This window comes from Ricinus communis, chromosome 4 (genome assembly GCF_019578655.1).
Source record: "Ricinus communis isolate WT05 ecotype wild-type chromosome 4, ASM1957865v1, whole genome shotgun sequence".
NCBI lineage: Eukaryota > Viridiplantae > Streptophyta > Magnoliopsida > Malpighiales > Euphorbiaceae > Ricinus > Ricinus communis.
The window spans coordinates 12990648-13009517 of NC_063259.1; the positions used below are offsets into that span (position 1 = coordinate 12990648).

Sequence of the window (18870 nt, forward strand, 5' to 3'; positions counted from 1 at the left end):
GAATTAAGGGCTGAGATTTCCAATTTTCATCAAAAGGATACTGAATCCTTTTACGAAGCATGGGACCGCTTCAAATCACTTTTACTACAATGCCCACACCATGGATACCCACTTCCTGTTACTAACAATCATTTTATGATGGTTTAATACAATAATACCAACGTATGGTTGATAATGCAGCTGGGGGTGCTATGCTAAAAAGAACTACTTATGAGGTTTATGACATCTTTGAGATGTTAGAAGCCAATTCACAACAAAAGAGTGTGAGAACAAAAAGAGTAGGAGTGAATGAAGTTGTATCTAATAATGAGATGGCTATGCAAATAGCCAAATTAACTAAGCAAGTTAAGATTCTTGCTTCAACTAAGAATGTACAAAGCAATGAGGTATGCGGTATATGTGGTGTTTATGGTCATGGTGCTAACGTTTGTTCGTCTTATAAGACTTATGCAGGAGATGATTATGAACAGGTTAACTTGATGGAATCTTATCAACCTAGGCAACCTAGGAATAATCCATACTCCAACACTTATAATCCAGGATGGAGGAATCATCCAAATTTTTCCTAGAGAAATAACAATCATAACCTACCATAAATATTGAGAAACCAAAACCAGCCCCAGTATCAGAATCAAGAGCCTGAATACCCAAGGAACCAAAACCCTCTATTCCCTAATCAAGGACAAGCCCCTCAAAGAAAACCAAGTTTGGAGGAAACACTCAAATCTTTTATGACGGCTACCCATGACAGAATGGAGAGGAATAAGAAGAAAACTGATTTCATAGAAGCTTCAGTAAAGCGATTGGAAATTCAAATTGGGCAAATTGCTGAAATGGTACAAGAAAATAAGAAAGAAAAATTGCCAAGTCAACCTGAGCAAGCTAAAGCAATCACTGTTCTTAAGGATGGTGAGTTATTTGATAATACTGTTGAAAATCTAATTGAAAAAGATTCTTCTTACGCAGGTACAAAAAGAAGGAAGAATAGAGCCCAATCTTGGGCAGAAAGAGAAAGACAATGAGGCGTTTTTAGGACCTGAGTTTCATAGACAATGAGGCATTTTTAGGACCTGAGTTTTATAAGGCAGCTGAGCCTTATAAGCCTCCTATTCCGTTCCCGAATAGATTGAAAGAAAGCAAACAGGATAAGCAATTTTCTAAAATTTTTTATATGCTTTCTAAAGTTAACATTAATTTGCCCTTGTTGGATGTGATCAGGAATATGCCAGCTTATGCTAAGTTCTTTAAGGAACTCAATTCCAACAAGAGGAGATATGGGAATAATGAAAAAGTTATGGTGTCTGAAACAACAAGTGCAGTTCTCCAACAACAGTTACCTCCTAAGATGAAAGACCCTAGGAGCTTTACCATTGATATTACAATGAGGGACAAAAAGGTTGCTAAAGCCATGTTGGATTTGGGAGCAAGCATCAATTTGATGCCATATTCAACATATGCACAACTTGGCTTAGGAGAACTGAAGCCAACCACAATGTCTCTGCAACTGGCTGATAGGTCAATTAAATATCCAAGAGGCATAATGGAAGACTTGCTGACTCAGGTAGGAAAACTAATAATCCCTGTTGACTTTGTGGTTCTAGACATGGAAGGAACATCATCAAGGGATAAGAAGCAAACAATACTCCTTGGTAGACCTTTCATGGCAACTACCAAGACAGTTATTGACGTGCACAATGGGAAGCTGATTATGACAGTCTTAGGAGAGACTGTAGAATTTAAAGTGTTTGATTCTCTAACCATATCTCCAAGCATTTCAATTGATGAATGTTCATATGTTGATTGCATGGATTATTTTGTTTATGAAACATATTTACAGGATAAGGATGATAAGTTAGAAGTTGCATTAATATTGGAAAAGCATGAAGAATGTTTAGATCAAGAAGTCTTAGACATACATGATAAGTTAGATGAAGCTATTTCAGTGTTATCTGATGAAAGCACTATTGAACCTTTAGATTTACCCTTTGAAAGCAAATCAGAAATTATTGATGAACCACCTAAGGTTGAGCTTAAGGAGTTGCTTAACACACTTAAATATTTCTTCTTAGGAGAAAAGAATACATATCCAGTGATCATAGCCTTTGATCTTTCTCCTTTAGAGGAAGAGGCAACTATTAGAGAATTAAGAAGACTTAAAAAAGCTATTAGGTGGGGAATTTATGATATTATGGGGATTAGTCCAACAATGTGTATGCATAAAATTATTTTAGAAGAAAATTCTAAAGCGGTTAGAGATACACAATGACAACTTAATCCCAATATGAAAGTAAAAAAGGAAGTTAAGAAGTTATTGGATGAGGGTATTATATACCTTATAACTGATAGTAATTGGGTAAGCCCTGTTCATTTACTACCTAAAAAGTCAGGCACAACAGTTGTTAAAAATGAAAAAGGGGAGTTAGTCCCCACAAGAATGACAACAGGGTGGAGAATGTGTATTGATTATAGAAAGTTAAACGCAGCAACAAAGAAGGATCATTTTCCTCTTTCTTTTATTGATCAAACATTAGAGTGTTTAGCAGGACATGAATTTTATTGTTTTCTTGATGGACTTTCAGGATATTACCAGGTACCCATTGCACCTGAAGATCAAGAAAGGACAACTTTCACATGTCCCTTTAGAACTTTTGTGTTTAGAAGGATGCCTTTTGGGCTGTGCAATGCTCCAGCAACATTCCAAAGATGTATGCTTTCTATTTTTTCTGACATGTTAGAAGACTGCATCGAGGTATTTATGGATGATTTCTCAGTTTTTGGTTCCTCATTTGATGCATGTCTAAGTAATATGACTCGTGTACTTGAGAGATGCATTGGATGTAACTTAACATTGAGTTGGGAAAAGAGTCATTTCATGGTTAAACAAGGTATTGTGCTAGGACATGTTGTTTCTAGTAAAGGTATTGAAGTAGACCAAGCAAAAATCGATTTAATTGCCAAATTTCCCCCTCCTACTTCAGTAAAGGGCATTAGAAGTTTTCTTGGCCATGCAGGATTTTATAGGCATTTTATTAAAGACTTTTCTAAAATAACTCATCCTTTAACTAAATTGCTAGCTAAAGATGTTAACTTTATTTTTAATGATGCATGCCTATCTGCTTTTAACATCTTGAAAGAAAGATTGACTAGTGCACCAGTTATTGTGGCACCTGATTGTATGCTATAGGAGCGGTCTTAGGCCAAAGAGTTGATAAAGCGTTACATGTAATATATTATGCTAGCAAAACTCTTGATGATGCTCAAGTAAACTATTCGACAACTGAAAAAGAATTTCTAGTTGTTGTATATTTACTAGACAAATTTAGATCTTACTTGGTGGGATCTAAAGTTATTGTTCATTCAGATCATGCAGCTTTGAGATATCTTCTAACTAAGCCTAATGTTAAACCACAACTTATTAGGTGGGTGCTCTTTTTGCAAGAGTTTGATATAGAGATAAAAGATAAAAAAAAGGGAGTGAAAATGTAGTAGCAGATCACCTTTCAAGGTTGATTTTTGATTTTGATAACCTTGGTTCTAAAAAAGTAATTAATGAGACTTTCCCTGATGAACAATTGTTTGTGGTAAGTCATGAGCCATGGTATGCTGACATTGTGAACTATTTGGCATGTGGTGTTATGAGAACTGACTTACCTTGGCAGGAAAAGAAACTATTTCTATCAGGGTGTAGGCATTATTATTGGGATGACCCGTATTTGTTTAAACATTGTTCCGATGAAATGATTAGAAGATGTGTTCCTGAAGATGAGCAACAAAGCGTTTTGGCCTTTTGCCATAAAATGCATTGTGGGGGTCACTTTGGTGGTAAGAAAACAGCTTACAGGGTTCTGCAATCAGGTTTCTTCTGGCCTTCGTTATTTAAAGATGCTCATATTTTTTGTGCTAAATGTGATAGGTGCCAAAGAAGTGGAAATATTAGCAAACGAACTGAAATGCCTCAGACTTTTAATCTTGTGGTTGAACTATTTGATGTATAGGGTATCGATTTTATGGGACCATTTCCACCTTCTCATGGTTATGAATATATACTTGTTGTTGTTGATTATGTGTCTAAATAGGTAGAAGTAATAGCTACACGAACTAATGACACTAAGATAGTATGCAAATTCGTAGAAGATAATATTTTTAGCAGGTTTGGAACACCTAGAGCAATCATTAGCGACGGGGGAACACATTTTTGCAACAAGGTATTTAGCGCCTTATTAAAGAAATATGGAGCAACTCATAGAGTTACAACACCTTATCACCCACAAACATCAGGACAGGTGGAAGTTAGCAATAGACAAATTAAGTCAATGCTTGAGAAATCAGTGCGCCCATCTAGAAAAGATTGGGCTATGCACTTGAATAATGCTCTGTGGGCATATCGAACGGCTTATAAAACACCGATTGGAATGAGTCCTTATAGATTAGTATACGGCAAGGCTTGCCATTTACCGGTCGAATTAGAACATAAAGCATATTGGGCTATTAAGGAGCTTAATATGGACTTAACTAAAGCAGGTGAAGAGCGTTTGTTGCATCTAAATGAGCTAGAAGAAATGCGTAGTGAGGCATATGAGAATGCCAAGCTATACAAATAAAGGACCAAGAAGCAACATGATAAGAGTTTACTTCGTAAATCTTTTGTCCCTAGAATGAAAGTATTATTATTTAACTCATGCTTTAAACTTTTTCTAGGAAAGCTTAGATCCAGATGGAATGGACCCTTCGAAGTAATAATGGTTCTCAATCATGGTGCGGTGGAATTACGTAACATTAAGACCCAAGAACAATTCAAAGTTAATGGCCATCGCTTAAAGCTATACTATGAAGGGATGACCTATGGACATGAAGTGGAGTGCATGGAAGCACCTCCAATTTGAAATAACTTTTGTGAATGTCTAGCTATAGACAACAAATTTAGCACTTGTGTATTACATATTTTCTATTTTTACTATTTTAGTTTTCAATTTAAAGTATTTTCTCGCTTTGTTTTTAGGAATCTGCAAGAGATTCAACCATCCAAGCACATGCACAATCATCAAGTACAACAAAGGAGCTTTATATGGTAACACTTAATTTATTAGTCGATATTGTGCTTCAAGTATTTATAAGATTATGTGTATTATATAAGGGTCATTTAGTTAGGATTGCAATGCTTGTCTTTAGTTAGGAATTTAGTTTTAATTCTAGTCAAGTCATCCTTGATAGCTTAGTCTTTTTTTCCTATTATTATTAGATACAATTCAATTTTTTGTTTTTAATTTTTTTTTTTAAAAATATTTTTGCGTGAGCTGCAGATGCCCCCGTGAGGTGCATAGCAGCGGGACCCCGTGGGCAAGCACCCGAGAGCCGCAGATGCTCCCGCGACCTCGTGGCCCATCCGCCAGGAGCCGGAGAGGGGGGGGTGGGGGGCGGAACCCCAAAAAAAAAAGAAAAAAAGAAAAAAAAAGAGTTGAGCAACTTTAATTTGAAATACATTAAGACTCCAAAGTTGTTCTCCCACCAAAATACCAAAAAGACTTTTATTTGAATTCAAAAACACACCTCTCCAAAACCTTAACCCTCATATAGAACTCTATTTTTTTTCTTTCCTTTCCTCCATTAACACCACCTCCTATTTTCTCTCTCCTCATTTTTCTTTCTCTCTCTACAAAAAACCTCAATTTTTCTTTCAAAACTTCAAAATCTTTACCCAGCAATCCTTATTCTACCCATTCCATAAGTAAATAATGGCCCCAAAGAAGAGAACAAGAAAAGAGAAGGGGAAAGAGATAGTCTCAAGCTCTCATAAAGAAGAACAAAGCTTAAAGGCAACTTATGGAGCTCCTTTTGATCTTTATTCTCATAAAGAGGGCAATCGATTCCTTAGCCTTGCTTCAAGAGAGCAAGTTTCACGTAAGTTCTTGGATGCTCCCTCTCTAGTTAAGTTAAATATTTTTGAGAGAATGATGATACTCTTGGATAGATTAGGATGGAAGGATTTTGCCTTTAACTCATTGCCATCATATAATGAATTAACTTTAGAGTTTTTCACAACTCTACATTATGATCCTTCCAATGACAAGGAGTTTAAGGTAAAATTGTTTGGGCATAACTATCCTGTTACTATTGATGCAATTGTCCAAGCTTTTGGTTTAAAGAAGGAGGTATTTGTGAGCAACATCATAAGTTTGATTTGGGTAAGTTTTGGAAAAAACTAACGGGTCAAGATAAATATGATATTAATAACATGCCAAATAATGTCTTCAATGATCATTGTTATTTGCTTATTTCAAAATTCATGTGTGGAGGCATCTTTGGCAGGAAAGAGACAAATAAGGTGAGGAAGCAAGAACTAAATATTCTATGGTTTTTCGATACCCATAAATCTATTTCTTCGACATACTTTATTATGCAAAGTTTACTAAGGACACCGACTAGACCTAAGAATTGTATCGGGTTAGGACATATTATTACAGGGTTGGCTATGTATCTTTATAGTTTTGATTCGGAGTCTTCTCCATATAAGGCATTACCCTCCGTGAGTAATTTAGATACTAATGCATTGATTAGAGCTAATTTGGTAAATTTTCGTGGTGGTCCTCTTACTTTTAAGCACGAGTGGAGGTAGTAGTAGTGTGGCTAGAGATGAGCCACCAAGACATGATATGGAGGAAGAATCGGATAGTGAAGAAAGTAGAGGGCAAGAATGGGGTAATCAAGGTTGGCACCAAGTTTTAACTCAACTTCAAGAGATGAACACCAACCTTAACCAACGGCTCGATGCCTTTGATTCTCGATTGGCTAATATGGAGAAGAGTCAACGTCGACAAGCATACAAACTCGATTGCTACTTCGAATCCATCGACTTTGATGCTCCTTCACCACCATCATCCCCACCTCATCATTGATTCTAGTTTTGTACTAAGTTTTTTTTAGTTTCTTTTAGGATTTAGCTATCTAGTTACCATAGGGCATTTGCTTTGATATCTTTAGCTATCTTAGGATTTCCATGCTTTATAGCTATTTAGGATTTCTGTTATGCATTTATTTTGTAAAATTAACTTTTAAATTCTGTTTTATTTATGATATTTTATTTTAAGCTAATTAGTTCTTATCAATGATGGTTCTCTAAAGCTTGTTTAAGGTTTATACGGGATGATGATTACTTATGGCCAGTGGTGATTAAATGACACTCCAATTTTTGAAGGAAGTACTCTATCTTTTTCTCTTTTATGTGTTCTTTTTATGATTAAGACATTGAGGGCAATGTCTAAAATAAGTGTGGGGGGAAGATTTAGAGTAATTTTGTTATATATGCCAAGTATTTAGTAGCTTTTGATTAATTTTTTTGTAAAAAATTTTAAAACTATTCAATACTCAGCTTTTTATTATTATTCTACACTAAAGAATCAATGAAAGAATGCTATTATGATAAATCTTTGAGTTCTTGAATTAATTTTTAAGCACATATGCATGTGAACTCATGAGTTGATTGCACTAAAATGATCAAGTGTTCATTGTTTGCATAAGAACATGATTAGTAGTTTGGCAACATTTGACATGGGTATGATTAGAAGTGTATGATTTAAGTTATTATTCCCTTGTTATTATTATGGTTTACCTATGTTTGTGGGAAATGATATGGGTAAGTTAAAAGCTCTAAGTTAATAATTCTACTCTGCTAGTTTTAGTTGCTGAGTAACCGGGGGTCTTCATGACCAATATTGATTTTCGTGTAAAAAGGCAATTGAAATTATGAGTATGCAAAGCATCTTGATTTTTGTTTTGTTGAGTAACCAGGTGCATTCATTACCCATGTTTGTATTTGCGTAAAAAGGCATAACATATCAAGAAAGAAAGGAACCCCAAGTATCAAGTAAATCTAAGGGTGAAAAGAAAAGAAAATTCAAGAAAAAAGAGTTTGCAAAGCAAGTGAAAATGTAAATGCCTATTGATCGCTATTTGAACATTAAGGTTTTCCTTCTTAAACAAGGTTATCATAATTTGGGTTATGCATTATAATTATATTCATTGATAACGAGTTAAGCTATTTGTTGTGAACATGTGTAAATGATGAATACTTGAATCTTTTGACTAACTATGATTGAGTTTACAACCTTTTTAGAAAAAATTTTATGATTCAAGTTTTCTTTGATTTGCATAATTTCTGCATTAGTGAGATTCTTTTGAATAGTACTTTTGAGCTGAGTACGAATTGCTTTATTGAATTTTTACAACGATTGATTCTTAAGTTACTGTTTACTTGAGGACAAGTAAAAGTTCAAGTGTGAGGCTATTTGATCGATCTAAATTGTATATAGATATTTAAGGGTATTTTAGAGCGTTAATGATTTATTTCTATATATAATATGGTATAAAGATGTGTTTTACCACATTTTAGTTTTTCTTGTCTAAATTCAGGAAATAATGCAAAATAGGAGAATTTGAGTTTAGAACGCACTAATGAGCGTAATTGGACTGCGGTTATTAAAGGCTCGAGAATCAGACATGTGGGCTATTAATAGTTTGGGCCTAGCTTAATTCATTAAGGCCCAAAAAAGGGGAGTTTAAGTAATTATTATGTAATTAGTTGATAATTATCATTTGAGTTGTTTAGTTTGTTTAGGACAAGAAGGGATAAACTATAGGAGTTGTGTGTGGAGAAAAGAACTCTAGAGAAGGGAATCTCTACGAGAAGTAGAGGTGAATTAGAATAGGGAGTTCCTTTGGCTACTGGGTCTCTCGGAAGAAGGGTTCCATTATTCTCTGCAGAAAATTCTGGAGTTCATCATCTTTTGACATCTTGCTAGCTTGTGTTGCATCATTCTTTGAAGATTCAGAGAAGCTTTTCGAAGACGTGGAGAAAGAGGACCAATCTTCTTCATTCCTTGAAGAGCCTTTGAACTTTGACGGAGTTTTAATTTTCTGTTTTATGAATCTTGAATCTTTCTATTTAATTACAATGATCATTGAATTAAGTATGTTAGGCTAAGTCCCAAAAGTGTTTAGTTTGACTTTTTACTTATGTATGAACCTTATATATTTTGAGTTTAATGAATGATATCTTTTCCTTCATATGTTCTTTAGTTTCATTTATTATTTTTGATTGACCATCATATCAATTTAGTAGTAATATGTGTTATGAAAATCTTTAGGTTAAAAGTATTAGAGACATCATCTTTACTTTAATCTATGTTGGTTAGAAACCTAAGTTGCATCATTAGCTTGAGTGACTTAGGAAAAAGGAACATCACCATCTCATTTGTTAAATTAGGGCTTAAGGAAATTAAGGGGATTACTAAGTAAAAGCTAGACTAAATGCTATTTTATCATATAGTTCATATTAATCATTCTAGTTGCATATTTACTTTCTGGTTATTTAATTTCTTTTATTAAACTAAGATCATTCTTAAAACATCGGCTTAGAGTGTTTATATTTACTTTCAGTAATTTGTGTGATAGTTGGTCTTTATAATATATGCTTTACAATTCCTTGTGAGATCGACCTTGTGGTGAGCTTACCCGAACTACCATTCGATTCGTACACTTGTGAGTACTTATTTAGACACATCAATACTACAAAGACCAACTATCATACAAAAACAGCTAAAAATAATTCTAAATACTCTAAGCCAATGTTTTGAGAATAATTTAAGGGTTTATGAAAGAAATTAAATAAACTAAAAAATTAATATGCAAATAAAATGTTTAAGTCTAAATTTAATGAATGAAATGGTGATGTGTCTTTTTTCTAAGTCACTCAAGTTAATGATACAACCTAGGTTTCTTATACTAATATAGATTAAAGTAAAAATGATGTTTCTAATACTTTTAACCTAAAGATTTTTATAACAAATATTACTATTAAATTGATATGATGGTCAATCAATTATAATAGATGAAACTAATACAAATATAAAGGTAAATAAATTATTCATTAAACTTATAATATATAAGATTCATACATAAGTAAAAAGCCAAATTAAATACTTATGGAACTTAGTTTGACATACTTAATCCAATGGTCATTGTAATTAAATAGAAAGGCATAAGAAATATAAAATAAAAAATTAAAACTCCCTCAAAATCCAGAAGTTGTTCAAGGGATGAAGAAAATTGATCCTCACTCTCCACGTCTTGAAAAGCTTATATAATCCTTGAAAGAATAATGCAAAAACTAACTAAATGTTGTATAAAACGAACTGTAGGGAATTCGTAGAGAGAAGAATAATAGAACAATGCTCTCCTTGTTTAACTGATCTCTATTTCTTGTAGAGATTCTTTTTTAGAACCCTTCTCTAAGCATAACACTGCTATAGTTATCCTCATAACTACCCTAGACAAAATGAACAATTGAAAAGATAATTAGCCTTAATCACATCATAACTAATTAATTTTTCCTTTGTAGGCCTTAATAAATTCGGCTAGGCCTGCAATTTTAGTAGTCCACATATCTTTATTCCGAGTTTTTTACAGCCGCTATCCAATTAAAGCCCATTTATGCATTTTTGGCTCATTTGTCACCTGAAATTAGAGAATAAAGATAGAGTGAGTTAATAAGCACACATTTCTACATATTATGTATATAAAACATACTAATAAATCACTAACATGTCGTAATTATATATACATAATATGAACCTATCAAATACCCTCACACTTAAACCTTTACTTGTCCTCAAGTAAATAGCAACTTAAGAATTAATATTTGCAAAAACAATGAAGCAATTCATACTCAGTTTAAAAGTATTACTCAAAAGAATCTCAATAATGCATAAATTATACAAACCCAAGAAAACTTGAATCATAAAAATTTCTTAAAAAGATGTAAACTCAATCATAGCTAGTCAAAAGATTCAAGCATTCATTATCTACACATGTCTCACAACAAATAGCATAACTCGTTATCAATGAATACAATTATGATGCATAATCCAAATTATAATAACTTTATTCAAGAGGTAAAACCTTCATTCTCAAACAAGAAATTAATAAGCATTATATTTCTCACTTGCTTTGCAGGCTCTTTTACTTTTCTTTTCTTTTCTTTACACCCCTTGGATTCTTATTTTTACTTGGGCGTCCTTTGTTTCTTGAGAGGTTATGACTTTTTACTCAAATACAAACATAGATAATGAATGCACATGGTCAACAAAACATACATTAAGATGCTTTGCATACTCATAATTCTAATTGCCTTTTTACTCCAAAATCAATATTGGTCATGAAGATCTGTGGCTACTCAGCAATTAAAATTAGCATAGTAGAATATAAGCTTATAGCTTTAAACTTGCCCATATCATATCTCACAACTTAGGTAAATCACAATAATAACAAGAAAATAATAATCTAAATCATACACTTCTAATCATTACTCATTTCAAACTTTGGTAAACTACTCATCATGTCCATATACAGAAAGATGAATATTTGATCATTTAAGTTCAATTAACTCATGAGTTTACATTCATAAATGTTTTTAAATATCAATTTAAGAACTCAAGGATTTATATTAATAACATTCTTTTATTGATTATTTATTATAGAATAATAACAAAAAGCTGAGTTAGAAAATATTTAAGATTTTACAAAAACTATTCAAAAGTTACTAAATAATTGGCATTTTAAAATAAAAGAATTATTCTAATTATTTTTCCTCACACTTATTTTAGACATTGCCCTCAATCTCTTAAGCATAAAAGAAATACATAAAGGAGAAAAAGATAGAATACTTCCTTGAAAAATTGGAGTGTCATTTGGCTACCATTGTTCATAAGTAATATCATCCCATAGACACTTTAAATAAACTTAAAAATCCATCATTGATAAACAACATGTTAGCTAAAATAAAATATTTAAATTAAAACATAATAATAAAGTTAGATTACAAAACAAATGCATAAAAGAAATCCTAATTGGCTATAAAGCATAGAAATCCTAAGGTAGCTAAAAATAAAAAGAAATGTCCTGCGGTAGCTAGATAGCTAAGTCCTAAAAACAAGCAAAAAATAAAAACCTAACAGAGAACTAAAATCAATGATGAGGTGGGGATCATAGTATGTAGTTGATTTAACACTTGCCAACCTTGACTACCCCACTCGTGCCCTCTACTTCCTCATTATCTGAAACCTCCTTCCTATCATCTCTCGGTGGCTCATCTATAGCCATACTACCACTACCTCCACTTGATCCGTGCTTAAAAGCAATAGGACCACCGCGACAATTAACCAAATTAGCTTTAATAAAAGCATTTATATCTATGTTGTCCATAAAGGGTAATGCCTGATATAGAGAAGACTCCGGATCAAAACTACAAAGATACATAGCCAAACCCGTAATAATATTTTCTAATCCAATACAATTCTTAGGTCTAGCCGGTGTCTTTAGTAAACTTTACATAATAAAATATACAAAGAAATAGATTTATGGGTATCTAAACACCATAGAATATTGAACTCTTGCTTCGTCACTTTATTTCTCTTTCCTACCAAATATGTCTTCACACATAAATTTTGATATAAGTAAATAGCAATGATCATTCAAGATATTATTTGGCATTGTTATTAACATCATGTTTATCTTGACTTGTGAGTTTTTTCTAATATTTTCCAATATCAAACTTATGATGTTGCTCACAAATACCTCCTCTCTTTAACCCAAATGCTTGGACAATAGTATCATAAGTAATAGTATAATTATGCCCAAATAATCTTACCTTAATCTCCTTATCATTGGAAGGATCATAATGTAGAGTTGTGAAAAACTCTATAGTTAATTCATTATATGATGGTAGTGCTTTGAAGGAAAAATCCTTCCATCCTAATCTATCCAAAAGAATCATCATTATCTCAAAAAATTCAACTTACCTAAATAGGGAGCATCCAAAAACTTACATGAAACTGGCTCTCTTGAAGCAAGGCTAAGGAATTGATTGCCCTCTTCATAGGAGCAGATATCAAAAGGTGTTCCATAAGTTGCCATTAAGCTTGGTTCCTCTTCATGAGAACTTGAGACTATTTCCTTCTCCTTTTCTTTCCTTGTTCTTCTCTTTGGAGACATTATTGACCGTTGGAATAGGTATAGTAGAAATTAGAAGGTAGAGATCTTGAAGTTTTGGAACTAAAAGTTAAGATTATTTGTAAAGAGAGAAAGAAAAACGAGGAGAAAGAAAATAGTAAGTGATGTAAATGGAGGAAGGTAATGTGAGAAGGAGAAAAGAATGTATTTATATGGGAGGTGTTAGGGTTTATTAGTAGTGTATTTGAATTATAATAAATAACCTTTAAGTTGTTATTTTTTGTGTGAAAATTAACAACTTTGAGTACTAAGTCATATTATTTGCTTTTTTTTCTCTTTTTTTTCCAGAATAAATTAAAACAATAAAAAATAAAAGAAATGTCCATTTTCAGATTTTTGCAGTGCCTCCCGTGCCTGGTGGCTCCTCTGCGAGCTCGCAGCATGTGTGATTGTGTTGTTGTTATGTACCTCGCAGTGTCTCACTAGTGTCCTTGCTACTTGTGATCCGCGACTCGTGGCTGGCCTGTGAGCTCACAGCTGGCATCATCGGTTTGTGTCATTTTGCATCTATCCTCCTCGTAGAAGTTGTTGCGCCTCGTGTTGCTTGTGTCGAGTGGCTTGCGCCTCGCGGCTACTCCGCGACCTCGCTGAGAATGTTATCCTGCTGTGATGCCGCATCTGCCATGCTCACGGGGAGTCCTATGGCTCGCGGATGCCTCTGCCCCAACTACTGCTGCTTGATTACTATAGGATCGTGATATTCTTGTCGTGCCTCTATTGTGAGCCCATGTGAGAATTTCGCTGCTGCAACGTGGCTCGCTCGAAAATCAATTTTGCGAAAGTAAGTTTAAGTGCTCCCAAATATATGATAAGGGTAATTAAGTAGTCAAAATATGTAAATATTAAGTTTGAATATACTCAATTAATTAAAACCGAAGAACTTAAGGAAACTTTTGAACTAAGTTCTTAAATTTTATTAATAAATGAACAAAAATAAAATTTTAACTAAAAATTCAAAACTTAAGCTAACTAAGATGACTTGAATAAAACTAAAACTAAACTTCCTAACTAAAGACAAGCAAGCTTAAGGGATTTCTAGTTTCTAAACTAATTATTTTTCCTTGGACGTCCTCGTCTTCTTTGTTGTCGGTGGTGTGCTATCTTTCCTAGGGCATCATCGACCTCTTTTGGGTGTATTTGGTTTGTGTACATCATACTCGTATTTTCTTGGACATCTTCTCCCTCTTTTTGTGTAGGTAATGATGTCACACTCATTTTCATACTCACCCTCACTATGATCCTCCAAATCTTCTCCTCCCGAAGAGATTTCATCAATTAAGTACTTCTCTTGATATTTTCTTTCAAAATTTTTAATTTTCATTATTTTTTCAAGAGTGACTGGCCTTTCTATTGGCCTTAGGTAGGCTCTACGATAAGCATAAAAGGCGGTGATCTCTTCAGGCCTAAGGTCATACTCCATCATAAGCCTTTTCCTTCGGCGTCAATTTTTAGAAAATCCTGATAGAGGGAATGGCGTAGGTGTGGGCCTTTTAGCTCTTTCCTCTTACCTTGAAGTTAGTCTTGAACTAGATAAGATTGATTGTGAATGGAATGGTATAGGTGCCCTCCTTCTATTCTTTTCAGATTTCCTAGAGGCAAGTCTTAAGCTTAGTGGCTTGGACTTAGGTGAAGAGAGATTTGGTGGTGGTGAAGGTCATGGAGAATTCACCTTCTTCTTGACGCTCCTTGCCTAGAATGCATGATTATTAAAACCTATAAGAAGAAAGAAGATTATTTAGAGTAGCTCCTAATGGAGGAAGGAAGGGTTTATATATAGTGTTTCCTTTAATCCAAGTTCGTCTAGGATTTGGTTATATCTAGTCTTTAGGAATTAAAATCCTTATTTACCCCTTAATTGCTTGTCCTAATCCTACAAGAAAACATAAATTCTAGTTCTATATACTTCTCTACATTTATATGCTCAATAATTAAAACTAAATGAACTTCATGTAATACACATAATCTCATAAACATTTGAAGCACAATATTGACTATTAAATTAAGTGTTACCACATAAAGTTCCTCTTTTGTACTCAATGATCATGTAGGTGCTCGAATTCTTGAATCTCTTGTAGTTTCCTAAAAATAATAAGAAAAACACTTTAAACTTAAAATTTAAATCGTAAAATAATAATGAAAATATAAAAAATACAAGTGCTAAATTTATTGTCTATAGCTAGACATTGACAAATTGTTTCAAATTGGTGTTGCATCAATACACTCCACTTCATGTCCATAAGTCATTCCTTCATAGTATGGCTTTAAACGAGGGACATTAACTTTGAATCTTTCTTGAGTCTTAATGTTACGTAATTCTACCGCACCATGGGGGAAAACAATCACTACTTCAAAAGGGCCATTTCATCTTGATTTAAGCTTCCCAAAAAATGTTTAAAATGCGAGTTAAATAATAAAACTTTCATTCCAGGGATAAAAGACTTACGAAGTAAATTCTTATCGTGTTGCCTCTTGGTCCTTTCTTTGTATAGTTTGGCATTCTCATATGCCTCACTATACATTCTTTCTAGCTCGTTTAAGTGCAATAGGCGCTCTTCACCTGCTTTGGTTAAATCCATATTAAGCTCCTTAATAGCCCAGTATGCTTTATGTTCTAATTGGACTAGTAAGTGGCAAGCCTTGCCATACACTAGTCTATAAGGACTAATTCCAATTGGTATTTTATAAGTCATGCGATATGCCCAAAGGACATTGTTTAAGTGTATAGCCCATTCTTTTCTAAATGGGCGCACTGATTTCTCGAGTACTGACTTGATTTGCCTATTACTAACCTCCACATGTCTTGATGTTTGTGGGTGATAAGGAGTTGCAACTCTATGAATCACTCCATATTTCTCAAGTAAGGCGCTAAATGCCTTGTTGCAAAAATGAGTTCCTCTATCACTAATGATTGCTTTAAGCATTCTAAACTTGTTAAAAATATTGTCCTTTATGAATTTACATACAATATTAGCATCATTAGTTCGAGTAGCTATTGCTTCTACCCATTTAGATACATAGTCAATAACAACAATTATATATTCATAACTATAAGAATGTGGAAATGGTCCCATAAAATTAATGCCCCACACATCAAACAGTTCAACCAAAAGATTAAAAAATATTGAGGCATTTCATTCTGTTTACTAATATTTTCATTTCTTTGGCATCTATCACATTTAGCATAAAAAACATGAGCATCCTTAAATAACAAAGGCCAAAAAAGCTCTGATTGAAGAACCTTGTAGGTTGTTTTCTTACCATAAAATGACCTCCGCAATGCATTTCATGGCAAAAGGCAAGAATGCTTTGTTGCTGCTCACCTTCAAGAACACATCTTCTAATCATTTTATCAAAATAATGCTTAAACAAATATGGGTCATCCCAATAATAATGCATATACATAGATAAAAATCTTTTCTTTTCTTGCCATATTAAGTCAGGTCTAAAGACATAGGAGGCCATACATCGAAGTCCTGGTAGGAATAGTGGTCAATTGAGTCACTAGGTCATAGTCCAATGGTTCATTCTGACTAGGTAGATTGCTCCCCCCGGCGAGCTCTTTTCTTTGTAAGGGCCTTAGACATTCTGCCAATCTCCTTAACACTTTTGTGCAATCACAAGAGAGATCGAGACCAACACTTCGTATAGGTTGGGGGCGCTCATCCAGAAAGAGATTGGATGGGCCATATGATCTTATTCAACCCAAAAAAAAGAAGAAATCGTTGGAGGGAGCCCTTTCATCATCGGTCAAAGCGATGTATGCAAATAGATTTCAATGTAATTTATCCATCGTTCTTCAGTGACCATTTTATAATACCAGACACCAAATAGTTTACAATGTCAGCAAACCATGGCTCATGACTCACCACAAATAATTGTTCATCAAGAAAGGTCTCATTAATTAATTGTTTAGAACCAAGGTTATCAAGATCAGAAATCAACCTCGAAAAGTGATAAGCAACTACATTTTTCACTACCTTTTTTTAATCTTTTATCTCTATATCAAATTCTTGCAATAAGAGCACCCACCTAATAACCCGTGGTTTAGCATTAGGCTTAATTAAAAGATATCTTAAAGCTGCGTGATTTGAATGCACAATAACTTTAGATCCCACTAAGTAAGATATGAATTTGTCTAGTGAAAATACAACAGCTAGAAATTCCTTTTCAGTTGTTGAATAGTTCACTTAGGTAGTATCAAGTGTTTTGCTAGCATAATATATTACATGTAAAGCTTTATGAACTCATTGGCCTAGAACTGCTCTTATAGCATAATCAAATGCATCACACATTATCTCAAAGGGAAGAGACCAATCAGGTGTCATAATAATAGTGCCCTAATTGCTTTTAAAGTATTAAAAGCAGAAAGGCATGCATGCATCATTAAAATAAACTTAACATCCTTAGCCAGCAATTCAGTTAAAGGACGAGCAATTTTTGAAAAGTCTTTAATAGAATGCCTATAAAATCCTACATGGCCAAAAAGAATTTCTAATGCCCTTTACTGAAGAAGGAGGGGGCAATTTGGTAATTAAATTAATTTTTTGCCTTGTCAACTTCAATACCTTTACTAGAAACTACATGATTCCATATGTTCTTGGGCCAAGGCTTTTCAATCTATAGACTTAAGTACTTCTAAAGAGAAACATCTCGAATAGCAATCAACAAGGTTCCTAAGAAAAATTGCTATTGTCATTTATTGTTAATAGAGTCTTGGGTAAGGATAAAAAAGGCTCCCACAGGTAAATAGTGTTCTTCCTTGGCTCATCTCCCCACTCAAGAGTACATGCGACAAAGAAAATTCACTCATTATTTGTCAGTGATGGTTAGCTAGTGTCGCAACTCTAAGGTACGACTTGAACTAAAGAACCACTAACTGATGCCATCAGGCTATTGGGACCAAAAAACATAACCATACAAATGATGTAAGAATCACTTGTTAATAATAAAATTAAAGATAAACATATACTAGAATCAGCTTCTTTTATCCCCAACGGAGTCGCCATTGTGGGTGGTGGTTTTAAGCCTACACCCAAGTGTCTCTAACGACTATGGCACTGCAAGGCTTTTCAACCTAATTGGGAATACACTAACTAGTCATAGAGACTAGCGCGGAGTTGGAGGCACCACCTGGGTAATTCACCTAGACACTTTTACTAATTTGATTGGCATACTAGCTTCCATAAGGAAGCTTCACCACATCTTTAATTTTATTATTTAACGAGTTATTTCCTATAAATACAATAGTTTTATACTTACCAGCATTCATTACAACATGTGAGGTCCTCTTTAGTCTAGCCCATTTTATTAAGCCCAATTCAGGTTTGATTTGTTAATCTATTTTACTAATAAATAATGTAGCAGGCTTTACCTAATCTAGCCCAATTACAAATTATACTTTGATTTTAGCCTTTAAGTCTAAATGGACTACTTTTTATGCAGATGCCCAATTATGTGATCTTAAGTCTAACATAGCCCAATTAATTCATTTAAAGCATGGCAAAGCCCACTAGGTCTATATTGATTTTAAAATTAGCCTAATTACTATATAATTATCCTAATGGACTATAATTTTTATGTTGGGTCTAATTTTTAATTTAGGGTCATATGTCCAATTTCAATTAGGCAATCACATTACAGCTATTTGGCATATATCAAGTATAAAACAAAAATAAAGGTGCATAAAATCAAATCTAGTTATTACAACCCTTCCTACAACTAAAAATGAAATAAAAACACCTACAAACTAAGAACAACACCAAAAATCACTAAAATGCATTAAAAGTCCAAAAATCAGGGCCAAAAGTG

At 33.6% G+C, this 18870-nt stretch overlaps 1 protein-coding gene and 1 non-coding gene across 2 annotated transcripts; one reads left to right on the forward strand and one right to left on the reverse strand.

Moving 5' to 3' along the window:
* Positions 1-108, reverse strand: LOC112535265. The gene has a single exon (XR_003079429.1). It is a non-coding gene; the product is annotated as a small nucleolar RNA R71 (small nucleolar RNA).
* Positions 109-164: 56 nt separating this feature from the next.
* Positions 165-2266, forward strand: LOC125369840. Its single transcript, XM_048373109.1, has 3 exons — positions 165-470; positions 618-966; positions 1068-2266. The coding sequence occupies exons 1-3, from the start codon at positions 165-167 to the stop codon at positions 2264-2266; spliced, it is 1854 nt and encodes a 617-aa protein (XP_048229066.1).
* The last annotated feature ends 16604 nt before the right edge of the window (positions 2267-18870 follow it).